General features: G+C 38.7%; 2 protein-coding genes across 2 annotated transcripts in view; one reads left to right on the top strand and one right to left on the bottom strand.

Moving 5' to 3' along the window:
* The window catches only part of LOC139976230 (macrophage mannose receptor 1-like), a 31,409-nt gene extending 24,324 nt beyond the window's left edge, over positions 1-7,085 (bottom strand). Inside the window, exons 1-2 of the mRNA XM_071984802.1 lie at positions 6,814-7,085; positions 2,996-3,295 (exon numbers count right to left, since the gene is read on the bottom strand). Coding sequence (XP_071840903.1) covers positions 2,996-3,295; positions 6,814-6,871 — 358 coding nt within the window. The 5' untranslated portion in view covers positions 6,872-7,085. The remainder of the gene's footprint in view (positions 1-2,995; positions 3,296-6,813) is intronic.
* A 4,254-nt stretch (positions 7,086-11,339) lies between these two features.
* Positions 11,340-18,179, top strand: part of LOC139976231 (kazrin-like) — a 91,289-nt gene continuing 84,449 nt past the window's right edge. The window contains exon 1 of the mRNA XM_071984808.1: positions 11,340-11,675. Coding sequence (XP_071840909.1) covers positions 11,621-11,675 — 55 coding nt within the window. The 5' untranslated portion in view covers positions 11,340-11,620. The remainder of the gene's footprint in view (positions 11,676-18,179) is intronic.

The raw sequence follows: 18,179 nt of genomic DNA, 5'->3' as shown, positions 1-18,179 counted from the left end.
TTACAGTTTAACACCATTTTGCAGTTACAGGCTGGTTGTAAGAAATTTATAACCTATGAGAAATAAAATTTCTTGAGAAAGATGATCCCAACGTTGTTTTATAAATATTTTAGAAAATTACACCTGGGAAACATTTTTTTTTAGAAGTAAATTAACATCACCATTGTACACTTTTGTCGCACCAAATTGCATCTGAGGGCATTCAGCAATAGAAAATTTTCCAAAGGGGAGGGGGGAACCCCCTCCCCTTAGACCCCTCCCCCATATCACTCTAATGCCACTTTGGCCCCTCCCAAACAAAGGCCCTGGATCCGCCAGTGAAGCGACCTGATTCGGAATCTGTGGGAAGGGCACTCACAACGCATACCACGTGACCTTCAGATGCGTTTACTTGAATTAAGAAACAAACTAGATAACAGTGGCGGAGAAACAGGGGGGGTTGGGGGGGTTTTAACCCCCCCACTTTTTGAAGAGGGGGGGTTGGCCAACACAATCAACCCCCCCTAGTTTTTGCCAGTAATGTTCTGTTATAGCCTATGTTATGTGCTCCAAATGGCATAATAAATCAAATTATTAAATTTGAAATTGTTAAAGTCATTTCAACCTTTTACCTGTTAGGCTACATCAACAATTAACGACCGAAAACCGAGTTAGAATTGACCCACACATTATTTCTAGCCCTTTTCCCCCACCTTGCGCATTGGAACTTGTAGCTCATAGCGCTAACTTCACCCCACAACAGACGTACACAAAATAACATTTTGTTGCTGTTGAATAGCTTTGGAACTGTATACACTTGCCAACTTCAACGAGGTGAAGGAAGGAAAAGAAAAAAAAGAAAGAGAGAAAAGGAGAAAAGGATGGAGTAGAAAATACGGCAAGAAAACGGGAAGAGAAAGAGGAACAGTGACAAATTATTCCAATTTGTAAAGCAAACAGCAGATATCACATCATATCAGTGAGCATGAAAATGGCGTTCCACGATAAACAGCCTCCAAACCATGGGCGCAGATCCTGGTGAGGACAGCGGGATGCGTCACCACCAACTTTTTCAGTAGTGGGGACATGATATACCGTGTCCCCACCAATTTGTCTTGACCAATAGTTGCATTTCAAGTTCCCCTGTATTGAACTTTGGCGCAGTTTGATCCAGCATTGTGCAAATGACATGCAGCAGTTCTCATTTTATTGTATTTTATCCACAGTTGTTAAATATAGAACGGAAATCGCATTTGCGGCAGTCTATATTTGTTTTCTGGGAGAGGACCCCAGACCCATCGTATATACAAAAGTCTACTTGGATTATTTGTCCCCTGATTTTCTTTCTGAAGACGCCCATGTATTTCTCTAAACTAAATTTCTAGGCCATGAGATCTAAAACTTAAGGAGGTTTAGGAGCATCATTAGGTCTGGGAAGTGTTATTTCCGGCGATCTGGGAGGTATATTTGCCCCAAAAAATCGTACACTACGCGCGAACCCATGGTCGCGCTCCGCTTAGATAGTGTCATGGAACAGACACGCGTCCCCACCATTATCCAAGACTGATCTGCGCCCATGCTCAAAACTGTCGATGTGTGTAGTGTTCGGTTTCGGAAATATCTGGTAAATTTTTATTTCCTTCAACGAAATTTTTTAGTAGCCGTCTGAATTTTCGAAAATTCCCTAACCAACATTCTTCATCATACTCGTGCAATTTGAAGGGGGTTTTTCTATAACGGTTGTCCAAAGATGATATTTTGTATGTTTTGAAGTGAATTTATTCACGAGAATTGTGAATTTTCAAATTCTGAACAGTGAGGTTGACGGATATTGTGGGCCGCGATGAAGAATCACCTACAAAAGCAATGATCCACAGGATATGTGATAAAGTCGAACATGATGTGTGACTGGTGGCAATCTTCAAAAAGGTTGTAGATGAGAAAAAAAGTATTTGGAAAAACTTGGTTCTCAGGCAAAAGTGTACATATGGTTTGTCAGTTTCAAGCCCGAGAAGTGCCATTTCCGGTGATCTGGGGGTACCAAAACCAGAAAGTTGCTTGTACGCTGCGCGCCAACCAACCGGGTTAGAAAATCCTGCATACGCACCTGGTTAAATGCAGCTTTTCAAGGCCTGGGCAGTGTCATTTACTGCAATCTGGGAGGCAATATTTGCCAAAAAATTCTTGTGCACTTCGTGCCAACTTATGGTGGCGCTCCACTTAGATAGTGAGCCAGCAGTTATGACTTTTTATTTCATCAATGGCCTGCAACCCCCCCCACTTCTGACAAGAAATCTCCGCCACTGCTAGATAATACACCACAATGAAGAGGAGGAAAGAGTAGAGTTGTAACGATTCACTTTCATGTGAAGGTCATGTCAAGTCGTTACACCCATTTTCCTGAACTCGATTCGAATACCTCACTCGAGTTCGAGTACCTCACTCGATTCGAGTACTCCATTTAAGTTGAGCCCTCTATACAGCTCCTGGTCGGGGACTATTGAGTGACTCGAGTCATCACTCGCGATACAAACAATCAAGTTTACTTCAAGTGAACAATTCATTGATTTACTTTGCTACTACTAAAATGTGTTTTAAAATGAGAAGAGACTAATTCCCCAGTCATATTGGAATTAAAGTTATTTTGTCTTCTTACCGCAATAAAACATGCCGGAATAAGCTCAACGTAAATATACAGAATAACGTAATTTTTTTTTTAACAAAGTCTTAAAGTATGCCACTTCTGTTAGTGGACCGATCCTTTAAGGTTCCTATATATATATGGCCAATTAAGGCCAAATATAAAACCACAGAAACATTTCCTAAATAATTCATTACATTTTTGAAGCCTATTTTATCATTGGAAAGAAGTATAATTTTAACCAAATTATGATGATGTTATTTTTTTTTTGGAATAACAAAGAAAACTCAAGTCAATTATTTTTCAATGGAGAGTCAATTTCAAGAGAAAATATTTGAAACTTTTACTATTTACTTATTTCAAACATATACTTACTGACATATGGACACGTATCGCCCATACATTGCCATTGGTATTTGACGAGCATACTGTTGACTTCCAACCAAACTTTTGCCACAGAACCTTGGCTTATAGATATTTGTTGAGATATGTAGTTATTTTCATTTGCCGATTTTGGAGTAAGAAGCTGCCCGTCATTAAGTGATCTACAGTAATCCAACGCTTGAATTCTTCCAGAGAATGGATTCGAGGAGAAATGATAACAGTGGTTATCCCAGCTGATAAATTCTGGAGGACACTGTCCCGGTGGAGGGGGTAGCGGAGGGGGGTTCAAAGCTATAATAAAGAAAAATATATGAAAAGAAAACAAAAGTGACTTACCCATTAAGATAGATGTTAGCTCTATTTTTCAAGTCTGTATTTATTATCATTATCATCATACCATAGGGTCAACTATACACAATCTTTATGTCAGCTAATAGCTATTCAACGAATTTTATTGTAAGATGGCGGAGGAGGGGGGGGGGGTTGTCAGATGTTCAAAGGGGCGACAATCCCAATTGTAAAGTTGAGGGGAGGACGTAAATGACTGAACATGGATAACATTGAAGGAGTGTGCGCCAGGCGCGTAGCCAGGAATTTGCCAAGGGAGGGGCGAAACTGTAGATTCGGCATGGCAAACTATCTAAGCGTAGCGCCACCATGATTGGCGCGAAGCGTACAAGAAAATTTTGGCTGAAAATGCCTCCCAGATCGCTGGAAATGGCACTTCCCAGGCTTTGTAAGTTGCATCTTAGCATTTTCTCTTTTGAAAATGCTAGCGATATCATAAAAACGGCTGCCGGCTTCGCCCCCCCCCCCCCCTTGGCTACGCGCCTGGTGCGCACACCACGAGTGCCTTTAACGGTTGGGGTCAAAGGAACCGCCTTAGGGCCCCTGATGGGGTGCGGGGCGAAGCCCCGGCTGGGGCCAAGGGACTGACTCCCATCTAGATATCTTCAAGTTTGCTTTCTGTTTGGTCCCTGGCGTGATATGTCAGTCATAAACATATTTTAATAAAAGTCACATCTGAAAAGTGATTAGACCTAAATTTAGACAGCCTTATCTATATAACATCCGGGTGTAACTTAGGGACTTTATCATGATTACTAAAAATTAAAACTTTAACAAAACGAAAAAACAACAAACGGAAACACACGAATAATTCATCTTGTTATACATATGTCTACAACATATCTACATATGGTATCATAAGTACATTTAAAGAGCACTGTTGGTAATCTCAGCACATTCACTTTATCGGAAACAAAAACTTATAAAATAAAGATACTTGGCATCAGGTAACTTAATTTAAATACAATATTTGGTGAACATATGTACAGAACTATTAAACTATAAACTTGAGGTATAACCAGTAACGTGTTATAACAACAACATGACTAGCAACTTAGCACCCGGGATTAGCACCATATATGTATCTGTCTGAACAAATCCTATGATTAATATATCATGACTGACATTGTACACAACATAAATTACATACATTGTTTGTACGTGAAATAAGACAAACTATTGTTTTTGGAACTTGATGTATCACGACTGCCATCTTATAGAGAGTGACGCTTTTCTACGGAAGTTACAGATGATAAAAAGTACATGAAATATATTTTGCCAAGAGTCTTACAGCTCTTACACCTATGTCTGAAGTAGACCACAATATAATATTAACATTCAGCATTTTTTAATTCTTATCTCAAAATGCTTAGCAGATAGTATCAGCGGTGTATGGGCGCGGTTCCTCGTTTAATTTACGGTATAAATGAAATCCACAATTCTTATTCAACCCAGTTGAAGAGCTCTATTTTTCATCTTGAGGGGATTGAGCAGATGGGAATAAAACATTAACTGCTAATCTCACAGCGCAATCTTTGAGCTCCCTTTATGAGATACACGAGTCATTATGAGCCTGATAGGCCTCGCGCCTACACGAGTAAGTCATTAAACCTGGGAAAGGGGGGGGGTGTGATATTGTGTCCCCCACCCTTCAGAGTGTTGGGGAGTATGCCACTGCCCCCCCCCCCATGGTCGACGCCCCTGTTGGGGATTGGAATGGGCAATCCTGCTTTGAACGGAAGCCCCAAATTGATGAGCGGATTAAGACACACTGCGTAATTTTATAGGCCAAGATGTGGCATGTCTGTAGTCTCCCTCTTTAAATGATATTATTATACGGAAGCTAAACAGTGCGATTTGTCACAACATTAAAGTACATGGTGGTTGACAAGAAAGGACGAAGTTAACCGGAAGGAAAACGGCTGTCACCCACGGCTTCAGAAAGTTGGGAGACGTGTCTCCTCCCCCCCCCCCCACCCCTTGGTTGACGCCCCTGGATGTCCACATCGCAGCTAAGAAAGACGGACAGCTATATACAAATGACTGCTTCATGTGTTTCGCGCGGGGCACGTGACACTACATATACGTTACGTGACAAAGCATGAACTCCGTGTATAGTAGTCGGAAAGTAAATACAACACACAGCGGCTCACTCAAACAAAGAAAAAAAAACTGATAAATCATGTTGTAAAACAAAGAAGATAAAACAATAATACAAAAAGTGGAATAACATGTCCTCTCTTAAGTATACAAACTAAGAATAGCATGCCCTTTCCCGACATGCATGTTTCGGATAACTTTCACTCTCCTCCGTGTAAAGAAACAAGAAGGAAGCAACAATATAAATAAAGAATGGATAGTCCTTCCAAATTCCCCTTCACATTTTCTCAACCATTCTCAACTTTCTCAACCATTTCTCAACCATTCACACTTTCACACTTTCAACCATTCACGCAATCATTCACACAACCCTTCACACTTTCTCAACCATACACACAACCATACAAACTTTCTCAACCATACAAACAATCACAGCGCAGAAGCGTGCTCCTTCTCTTGTTACAAACAGACAGAACAACACGCAGTTTTTATGTCATACAAACAACTGAGCAAGAACAATAATTTTATGCGCGGCAAACATGGAATTTAAGAATAACATGCCCTTTATTTTTCATACAAACAAAAAAGAAGAATACCATGTCCTCTCTTTCATACATAACGCAGAAGAGTGGCATGAATACAGTATGCATACAAAAAAAATAATTACATGCCCTCTATATATATTTTTTTTTTTAAATCAAGCCGGATTTCTCATACAAACAAGGAGACAACATGCCCTCTGCATGCTTAATACAGACAAGTATATAACAAGAATGGAATAACCTCATGAAATCAAACAAACAAAAAGAATAGCATACCATCTACATTAAGCAAGCAATTAACGAGAATACCACGCCCTCTATTCCATTCAAATAAAGAAAAGGAATAAACGGCTCTCATTTCATACAAACAAGGCAACATAGTAAGATCGCCCACCCCCCCCCCCCCACCCCCCCCCCCCCTTATCGTTCTCTCTCTGTCTCTGCCGTCGCTCTCTCCCACCAACGAACAAACAAGAAGAACGCGGAATGTGTCCCTATGGCATACGAATAAATTAAAAAATAAAAGGACCTCTGTCCATACAAACAAGGCGAAATAGTAACATCGCCACACCACCTCCCCCCCCCCCCCAACCTCCTCACCTTCTCTTACTCTCTCTGCAGTCTCTCTTCTCTTCCTCTCACGAACGAACAAACAAGAAGATCGAATATGTCCCTGTATGACATACGAATAAGCTAGACTTTTACACTTCCTCGTATTTATTCAAACTAATTAAGTCGCATAAACCTGTCCTCTAGTTCCTTCATACATTCAGTTAATTTGTAACATGATTCAAAACTTCAATCAATTACATTACTTACCTTGAGAAAGGTAAACACACATCCCTATCGTAATGGAAAGAAAATATTCGAAATTCATCTCAATTTATCGTATTTTATCAAATTTTCCTGCTTCGAATTAGAATCCTCCAAAATAATACGTATAGTGAAACCGTTAGGCAAACAATATTAATGCAGCGCTATGGTGTCCTATTCTCAATACGTTAATTGTGTCCAAGTCACATTATGGCTGTAGCCACATCTACACACAGACTCATTACAGCCTTGCGCATTCTTAATGGGTCAATTGTTAAATACATAAAACGTTGATAATAAACCGATTCCAAAATTCTTAGTCAATATTTTTCTCTTTTCACTTTTAATTTAATTGTCTGAACATCGTGTCCTGTTTCCTGATCTCCTAAATCGATGTCTGTTTCTTCTCGATTCTTTAAGTGTTGTTAGAAAGATGACGTCATCCGAAGATATACGTCCACTTTCCCTAAAAATCGATCTACTTATTAATGTAACGCACCATAATTCTGAAAAGAAAAATAATTATTTAAGATGAGTGCTCAAATATTGATAATCATTATTATAATAAGATCCTCGTCAGCTCAATGTACCTTTAATAAGGCTTTAAATTAACAAACATAATTTGCAACATATCAGTTTTAATTAACCATTCTGGAATGTCGATACCATGAAACAAGCATTATTGCACAGTCATGGTCAATGTCGTGTACCGTGTAAAGAGAGAACCACTGGTTGGACTGTATAGGTTACAGCCAATATCACTCTTATCTTCTCATTTCCCCCCTTTGAAGATTTAATAAAGGAGGGGGTTATGCCCGATGCAGAACACTGACGCAATCTCCCATGTGGGGGGGGGGGATAAGGAGTTTTCCCGCGGGGGAAATATTTAGATGATAAATTAGATCTATAATTAGACATGAAAGGATGGAATTGTGCTAATAAATACTCTTGCATTTTTGTATGAGGTTAAAAAGGGGGAGAGGTCCAATTCTCCCCCACTGATTTAAAAATCCCGACTGAAACATGTCCCCCTCCCCGACCAATTGTGAACGCCACTAGTCTACTAGAATCTCCCCTCCGATGATTCAAACGAGGACAGTTTGAGTGGAAGATCCTTCTATAGGAGTTAATCTGACGAGAGGGCCCATACAAAAAAAGTCCTGCATAAAATCCTACATAAAATCCTGCGGGATTTTATGCAGGATTTATGCCAGGATTTGGCCACATCCTGCAGGATTTATGTAGGATTCCTACAGGAAAATTTGCAGGATTTTTAAAGGACTATGCAGGATAATTTACAGGATTGTACCGGATTTTTGAAAGACTATGCAAGATTATTGACAGGATTGTACAGGACTTTTGAAAGACTATGTAAGATAATATACAGGATTGTACAGGATTTATGAAATACTATGCAAGATAATATACAGGATTGTACAGGACTTTTGAAAGACTATGCAAGATAATATACAGGATTGTATAGGATTTATGAAAGACTATGCAAGATAATATACAGGATTGTACAGGGCTTTTGAAAGACTATGGGAGGGAGGGGTTGTCTCAACTAACATCAAAATCTTCTCTAAAGTCTAAATCCTAGGCTTCTCTCAAATGCATACTGAAAGGGGGAGGTTCCCCAATATATATTTGAGAATCTACCTCTCTTACAGGGGGAAAACCACAAGGTTACTCTAAAACTTTCCGACAAAATGGATCCTTTGTATACATTCCGCACCACAAAGATTCAGATGTGTACCTCAATCAGTCGAGGAAATGTTTGAGTTTATTATTATTTATTGAACACAATCTTCCGTTTTTGCGCGTGACTTCTGAAGACCTATAAATTATATAGTCTTCGCGTCAGAATTCACCAGTTGACGTCTAAAATCTATTTTTTAGTGGGGAGGACCCATAGACCCCTCCCCCTCCCCCTTACATACAATTAGTCTATAATGACCTCATGGCAGTCCTCCTTTATAAAATTATTCTCTCGCCTCTGGCCCTTCCATAAAAGTTCAGCCTCCTTACCTAAATCAGTCAGGGAATTTTGGATTTCCCCCCTCCCGTCCATCTTTTGCATCCTGCGCACTCCACTTTGGGGGGGGGGGATCCAAATGTGGAAATATTTAGAACATTTTTAAAATATCATTTATTTATATGATGATGGCACTCAAAGTGTACATTAAACGTAGACTCGAGGTGCTGTCTGAGTGCACTTCAAGGTAAAGAACAAGTGTCATAAGAAACAAAGCTATCAATGTGGTCAAATCGTAATGAACCGATCATGGTACATCCATCCTTTTAAAAGGGCTAAACGTATCTGCTGATTTAGAATAAATCATGCATATTTCAGATTGTATGTATAACTGAAATTGTCAAAAAGAGGTGTAATATTTGTAGTAATCCTCTTTTTTTACCGGGTAAGACGATTCTGTTGACTCATATATCTCATATTTTCGTAGTATATAATGTACATGCGTGCATTATATTGACTAAATATTTATCCAGGAACAGAGAATTTAACCAATCACGAAACTGAGATGCGTTTTATGAGCAGGGGCGTAGCGAGCGGGGGGGGGGTGTGGGGTTGTCACACCCCCCCCCCAATAATTTGGTCGCTGTCGGCAAATTTTGGGTCTGTCGGCAAAAGGAGAAAAGGTGAAGAGAGCGGAAGGGGAAGAAAGAAGGAAAGCTGAATAGAGAAAAGGAGAACGGGAGCTTCTTCCGTGCCAAATTTGACTTAAAATATGCACCAGATTGCATCTAAGAACGTTTCAAAACTAAAAATTTTCCAAAGGGGAGGGGGACACCCCCTCCCCTTAGACCCCTCCCCTATTTCAGTCACCACTTCCAGATCCGTCGGCAAATCAAATTCTCCACACCCCCCAACAAAAACCCCTTCGCTACGCCCCTGTTTATGAGAGCTAAAGTAACTCCACGACTCCAGACTGTCTGAGTTGTAAATGTATGATATTTTAGAATTGTAACATTCCACGAAAATGTGCTGCATGAGCCCTAGCCTAGCTCATAACTTAGTAAGTTAATTCATTTGTTTCATAATTTGTGAGAGATCTCATGTGACAATGTATGCTGGTTTATTCGCCGGCTGATGACTAGCGCTAAGATCATGTGAAACATTATGTTCCCATTCTAGGGGAATCGTGATACACACCTGACGATGATCACACTGTCACAGTCTTGATGTAAGTGGACTGGGAGTGAGAGCGGATCAGTCGTTCGGATGTTTGGTTTTTCGTGGCCAGGTGCATGGGCGTCAACAGGTGGGGGACGGGGGGGGGGACATGTCCCCCCCACTTTCAAAAGTGGAGGGGATATCATATCATTTGTCCCCCCCCCCCACTTTTCAGAGCAGTTATTAAAAAAATCACATGCATATGCGCGATTTTCTATCACAATTGCTGAGCTGATTCAAGTAGAATCTAACTTAAGAATCATTATCAATAAATTGCACTGGAAATTAGAACAGTGCTTGGCCCTTTATCCCCCTTCCTCTGATATTCACCCTCCCTGCTTCGTCTGAGACCTCTGATAAAAGTTTGTGCGATGTTTGAACGATGTTTTAGAGTGTTTTGTGGAAGCACCCCTTCTCGCCAGAAATGGAATTCCCCTTGCCCTACACTGTGAATCAGAGAAAACGACGCATTTCAACTTGAAAACAAGTCGAAGACCCCACCAGGAAGGTAATATCATATATTTTAGGCCCTACAGACAGTATTCTGCCTGTATGCAGGGTATTATATGATACCAAACTACCGAAAATATTTCGTTTGAGATGGACGCTGTGTAATTCGTTTCCCTTGGTGTCAGAACGGCATCTTTCTACCAGTACTTTCTGTCGGAATTTAGTTTTGTGAGACAAAATTTCTCCTCACAGATCTGGTTCTGATGTAACTAAAAACGACTCAGGAAGGCCGTCTCCTGCGATCTAGGGGGTCTTATGTACCCAAAATTTTCTGGTACGCTACGCGCCAACCAATGGTGGCGCTCCGCTTAGATAGTATAGTGTCCCCCCCCCCCACTTTCTGAAACCTGCTGACGCCCATGGCCAGGTGACTTTCCTTAAACAGTTCCCAAGTAGCAGATTGATTTCCAAGTAGCTTAATTCTTGTTCACCAAGAAGAGCAACTTGGTCATGAAGAAGCAGCTTGGTCGCCAAGTAGCAGCTTGGTCGCCAAGTAGCAGCTTGGTTGCCAAGTAACAGCTTGATCGCCAAACGCAATATGGACCTTTAAAAAAATAGCTTTATTCTCTATTATACAACACCTAATTATATTCCGGCCATTTGAATGGTCGTTGAAAGATGTAATTTGTTCCATTCAACTCGGCTGCGCCTCGTTGAATGGAACATTCCATCTTTCAACTCATGAAATATTTGCACTATTGCACTCATAACCATTTATTATTTGTATACTATCATCCAACAGTTGAAACTGTATAGCGCCGTCGCCACCTCACTGACTCACTGATGACTTAAGCGTTAAGATATATAATTACTTACGCGCGCCCGTCAATCAGCTGTTAACGAAATAGTCGTAAATTCAAAACGTACTAGAGTATACCATCTGTTTTTACCTCCATGAGTATACAGAGGAGAGCACGTCACATGACTCTCCACGGTTGCTACACTATTTTCCAATTGACGTAGTTGGTCCAGATTTGTATACATACCGATGAGTCTGACGTTCTTCTGATACCTAGCTATTCTGTGTATATATGCTAGACTTCCATAACACATGTACCGTATGCAGGTTCTGGTCCATCGCACAGCTTGATTCGAGAGGTTGTTAAAACTATGGCAGACGATGACAAGAAGGCACCAGGATCAAGTGGAGACTCCTTGTCGTTTGGTAAGTTATGTGCAATTTTTCTTTCAGCTAGCAGGGTATTTTTTCGTCATTGCGAGCGTGAAACTCGTGCTTAATTTAAAAGCATAATAGACGATATTTTGAATCTACGACAGTTAGCACTAGCATATAAGGTAGCCTTGGTCTAGAGGAAAGAGATTTCACCCACCGGGATCGTATAGTCCATTCACCAACCGGCGCCCTAGTCGTTTCAACAGCCTGCACCCTTGGGCCTATAGATCCATAGCCTAGGCTACTAATTCTAGCCGGGGTCATTCACATTTATTCATTGGGGTGGGGGGGGGAGGTAATTTTCTTGCCTGAACAAAGTCCTACCCCAGTATTAAATTTACTTCAAGAGTTAAGTTTGGATAAAACATTAAATGAAAGGCCAGGCCCCCTAGGCCTATGTTTATTGGCTTACTTTAATTCTTACCTCCCAGAGAGGATAAGAAAATGTTATGAATTTCAGGGGAACAACAAACCTAAACAACAAAAACAAAGGTACCGTACATTGTAATATATCTGCCTTTACTTTGGCTCACTGCTCAGAGTTAGTCTGAACATGGTTCTTCTAGTAGATGAGCACAAATGAAAGAACCTCAAAGATAGTGTTTTACTGATGCAGATCATACACATAGCCAGTAGGCATACCGCCTGCGTAGTCACTGTGTCTGTATGAATCCGCCTACTTGAAGTTCCATCATCCTAACTGAGTATGAGGTTGATAAAAATACTTTGAAAAAAAAACCTGCCACTCCCCCCACTCCCACCCCCCACTCCCATCCCCACTAAAAAAAGGTTATAGGGAAATAAAAGAAGTCAGTCAGAACTGATGCTCATTGGAATGATGTTTTGTTCTTTAAAAGAAACATAAAGATCTTAATTTCAATATTTGTTTTCTCTTAACCTTGGGTGTCTTGTAAATATTGCAAAGATTGTTATCGTCATTCATCTGATAAGATTAATTTTCCTTTTGAAGGATTTGATTGTGTATATGTCTTTCACCAATTGTGTTTTGGAAAGGATGTACATAGCTTATGTGTTTTATGAATAAACAAATTGGATATTATGAAGAGCTTAATGAAACCTGTTAGTAACATTTTCAAGAGGAAGTTTCAATTCAGCATTTGCCACAGTTTCTTTTCAATTCGTATTATTCTTACCTACTTAATCTTGCATAAATGTTATTACTATTTATTTGCAAAAATATAAAACAGTTAGTCACTGAATACTCATACTAACCAGACCTGTAGGATGTTTTGTTAACAAAAAGAAACCAAAAAACCAACGTCTAAACATGTATACATATAGTCAATTGTTTTTAAAAGATATCAATACTTTGTGCATTTGCAAGCAAACCAGTTTCTACTGGCTCAGATTTTAGGATGCTAATTTTAAATAAAAAAATATAAAAATTGTTGAAAGTATCTGATTTCCACACGTTTTAGTTGGAGATTGTTTGTTTTGTAAACAAGACAGGAAATTATTAAGGGAGTTGAATTTATCTGGTAAAGCACAATAAGATTGCAGTTTAAAATATCAAAATTGCTACACAAGTGATATGTAGCAGTTTTAGTATTTAAAAACATATTACAATAATACAAAAACATTTTATGATTAACAAATTTTGACCAACATCAAAGCATTACATGCAAAACCTGCACTATGTGATACAAAGTCTACACGATGCAAATTCTACTAAAGCTGTAAACACAAATTATGCCCTGCCATCATGAAGATCTATTTAAAGTATTTGCTTTTAATTCTTTTCATGTCAGGAATCCCAGAAGTCTTTTTAAATGATGCATGAATTTGGGTAGATTAATTGCTTCATAAGGAATGCATACAGAACTGAAGTACATTGTTTGTCAAGCTGTTTGACCATTCCTGTAGGTCTGAGTGTTAATAGCAGGAAGTCAGAGCCTGGTTTATGTTTGGAGGTGCGTCACAGAGTTTTGTGACTAGAGAAGTTAGGTATATATATTGTATCTAGCAAGACTGTAATAAATGAGTTAATGTTTTATAGATACAAAATCTGTAGGTTATCTATTTACAACATTTCTTCATTTTATGTAACTTAAACAATGAACTATGATGCATGTTGATGCAAAATTTGTACAAATTTCCTTGTTAAAAAAATTGCAGTTTGCCAAATTATAGAGAACTTCAAGTCAAACAAGCTATAGCTATGTGTAAGGTAAGGGTTTGGAACAAAATGTCAAAGGAATAATAAAGATCTAAAATAGTTAATGTCCAATGTATAGAAAGTGGAAGTTGTTGGGTTTTACTAGATCCACACTTTCCAAACTAAATGGGGGTGGGGGTGGGGGGACACTGAGTTGCCAAGCTGTTATGGTGGGTCGTGAGCAGGGTAGTGGATAGCCCCTCAAAAAATAGTGAAATTGTTAAATGAAGTTTCCAATGGAATCTGATCATACTGTAGGCTTCGATCCTCTGCCTCTCATGTGCTGATTGATAAATGTGTGTATGTGTTGTTGTTGTAAAAAACATTTTATTCAATGTGAAGTCAATACTGCTAAATCTGAATCAAACAGGTAGATGTGCAATTTAATCAACAATAACCACAGAAAATGAAGAGATTTTAGGCCTTAGAATTAAATTTCTGGGTCATGGCTAGCCCAGGGTCATCACAACATGGGGTTACCACGGTAATAGTTTGGGAGGCAGGGAACTACTGTTCTGTACTATTACCTGCTGGAATGTTTATTTTGTCTTTGTTGAAATTGCTTTTGGAGTTTGTGGCAATGTTAATTTAATTTAAATAGGCAATATTCTTAAAACTGTCTATTTAACAAAGCAGTTTTATCTAATTTACTGTTAGGATGAGTGACAGAACTATGTTCAAGAAAATTTTCCGGGGAGTCTTGAACCCAGACCCCCTCCCCCCCTCCCAGCCAGGTATGCTCACGCCCTCCAGTGTCACAAACCAGTTATCGCCTCTCACTCGGAGAAATCCCAGCTCACATGTGGTAAACACTGATTTTGTACCAAAAAGCTATATACACAAGAAAATCCAGATACAGGGAAAAATTTAGTGCACCAATTTTGTGTAGCAGTTTGAAAGGTTCTGGAATATGTCTGTGTAAAATACTATGATGCCTGTGTAAAACACATGCTGTAAGTCTTTCCACTTGTACAGCAATATTTACCACTTTGCATAGCATTTTGCGATATGATACCAGATAAATAATTCCTGCAGACGTACTTTATTTGAAGCTTATATGCAGCCCTTTTTTGCATTTCATCTACAAAGTACGAAATCTACCACTGAGTATTTATTGCTCATGCGTATCAACTTTGGGATTTATCAACCTATATTACCTATTCTTAGGTTTCACTATGGGTTTCACTGTGCGTGAGTTTTATTACTTAAGTAATTAATTGCATTGATTCGATTTGAGTTGATTCAATATTTTGTTGCTACGACACTTTGCATAATCTAGTAATCATTAGTAATGACCTGTGTCGTGTGAATTAAGCAAACTTTGGTACTTTAAAAAAATTTACTTCAATATTCAAAAATCGAAAGTAAATAATGACGATTGAAATTCTTGACATGAATTAAGGTTTCATGAACGTATAGCATACAAAGTATGGCCATCTGTGGAATGCAGTATCATCAGTCCCTTTGAAAAATTTATCTCTTCCCTGCAAAACTGTGGTTGGCTCAGATTATCTAAAAGGCTAGTTTCTGTGCTGTACCTGCAGTATGAAATACAAGTATACTTACTGCAATGTTGGGGTCTGTATGATACATGTGTGCAATGTTACTCATTCGAATGGAATGTGTACTGCAGACTAAGCACTGCTTTGAATGACCTGTTTGTTATCTGGGCTGTTCCATATAGTTGATATTTTATGATTGATTATTATTTTCTAAGGTTTTTCTTTTTTTTCAAAATATGGATTGGAAATGGTTAAAATTAGCTATTAAGTCAAGTAACCACAAGATTCTAGTACTGTATGCATTAGAAGATCTGCCAACCCTGTTTTTCACAAAATAGGGAGAAACAGAGATTAATGATTTTTTCCATTTCAAGAAATCAGGAGATTTGGAGGAAAATAGTAGAAGACTTGAGAGGAAATCCCAGACTTGTAAGATTGCATCGTAGCGATATAAAATAAGTTCAGAGAAAACTTCGGGGGCTTTTACACATCACTGGAGCTGTAATAACATAGGGTAGATGTAACAGTACTTGTAGCACTGTAATGTTAACACTTCAGAACGCAGCATTGGCATATAATTAAGCATTCTGTGTAATTATTTCCTGTAAAAGGAAGTGGATTTTCTCTACTGTTCCAGATAGAAGCGCATATATCTCATTTCTGATCACAATGTAGAAAAAAATTTAGAAATCAAAAACTGGGAGAGGTATTGTAGGACTAGATGCTGGCATTAAACAAAACAGTAAAGTTGCAAAGTATTCAGAATAAAAAACAGAAGCAGGGATAGCATTTTAAGAGAAGGTTTGACATGTTGCTTTAAATGTTAATTTGAACATAATTTCATGTTATCAGATCGATAAGGCACATAGACGGTAGAATCTTGTGATCGTTAATTTCCCCATAGCACAGCATTGGAGTAGGACCTGGACAGTACAACCTTCAGTATGTTGTCATGTGGTGTTATACAAACACATGAATGCGTACATGATGCGTATACTATCTCACAGAGTTTCAGATCAGTCTCTTGTCGACGTTCCCCTGATCTGGCAGAGTTATAATTCTTCGACAATAATTACAGCAATTGCATTTTACCAAAATTTCTCATTTCTCAGATCTCCCTCCCCAGGATGGCTTAATATGTTAACAAACACCATCCCACTCCCCTTAACATGTTAACAAACCACATCCCACTCCCCATTAACATGTTAACAGACCCCATCCCACTTCCCATTAACATGTAAACAAACCCTACCCCCCCCTTTAATGTGTAAAACAAACCCCATCCCACTCCACTGGTACCAAAAAGGTGGTTGTATATATCCGTGATGTACAGTCTATTCCACAAGACATATCACCCTAAGACCAGTCATTCTTCTCACTAGTACTACAATCACAGAGTTCCTTCAGGTATTCTGTAGTACTAAACAGTACACATGTATGTATTCAAAACAGACAATTTATGGTTCCTCTGTTCATGCTCCATGTAATTAACATAGCAAATTCTACAGACTTTGAGAAATCTCAACGCTCAATACAGCAAGGTTGGGAGGTTTAGCTAATTTTCAGTTATTTACTTGTTCACAATGGCACCGAGGCAGTCTTTACTAACAACACCTTGCGTTGTGTTCATCCTGTCAGCTCATGCGTGACAATCTCTGAATGGTAATTTCTTTTGAAGGAGAGGAAACGAGATAGAGAGATGCATGGCAGTTGGAGCTGGCCATAAGCTTCCAACTACCAGCCAAGGATAACCACCTCTTTACAAGGAATTTCGGCCATTCATAACTTTTCAGTGTAAGGTTTTGACATGTTTTGTTCAATCTTAGCACTATTAACTGTAAGCACTAAGCACCCCAAATGGTGATCTTATCTCTTTAACTTTAACTGTGACTTGTGGGTGGGAATTTTTCCTAAGTTTAAAAAGTGGTGTTTCACTCCTTAGTTCTTATAATCCTCTTGCATACTTTGTCAAGGCTCCCTGCTATTTTAAGTTCGTAACCCTTGTTATGATAGGTCATCCATTGAAGACTGTACTGGTGCTTGCTGAAATATATGTTAAATAGAGAAGCTGGGTGAACTAAAATATATGCAACATGTACAAAGTGTTTGTTAGCCGTTGGTTTTGAAAAAAAAAGCCAACATTGTAACCAATAAAGTGGAACACAGTATTTCTACATTTGACGAAAAGTTTAATATCTTGTGGTAAGTGTTATGATTTATATGTCCTATGATTTAGTCAAACTGAATGTCCAAATGAAATTATTTTTGTTGTTGCGATCGTTTCGTTTCATAGAGAAAAACAGCTGTTTAGATGAAGTTATGTTATGCCAACCATTTCTGTTCCTGAGATTTGTTCCAGGCTGTATCCATATGAATATAAAAACCTTGAATATTTGCATACCATATTATTAAGGTATGCACAGTATTTGATGTGTCCCACCTGAGTCTGCAAGTAAACAGTAAAGTTGTATATTTTGTTCCATCAAAAATTGATTTTTGTGTCTTTAATTGTCCATTAATTTAGAGTATTCTGAAACAGTACAGTAAACATTACATCAGACAAATAGAAATAGATCATTTGACAGTGTAAAACTTTAAACTGCACAATTATTTTTCATTTGAATTTTAATCTCTATAAACTGACATGCCAAATTTCAGAAAGGCAAAACATACATTTCTTTTTTTCAGATATGAAATTGATTTCAATCAGCAGTGAACAGGTGGCTAATTACATGTTAACACATATCGTGCAGACCTGTAGAGATGCCAGGTGGTTCTAGTTTTGAGTACAGTAATGTATTATGTAATGTACGGGTC

The sequence above is a fragment of the Apostichopus japonicus genome, chromosome 11 (assembly GCF_037975245.1).
Source record: "Apostichopus japonicus isolate 1M-3 chromosome 11, ASM3797524v1, whole genome shotgun sequence".
Classification (NCBI taxonomy): domain Eukaryota; kingdom Metazoa; phylum Echinodermata; class Holothuroidea; order Aspidochirotida; family Stichopodidae; genus Apostichopus; species Apostichopus japonicus.
This window is presented reverse-complemented; position numbering and strand designations above follow the sequence as displayed.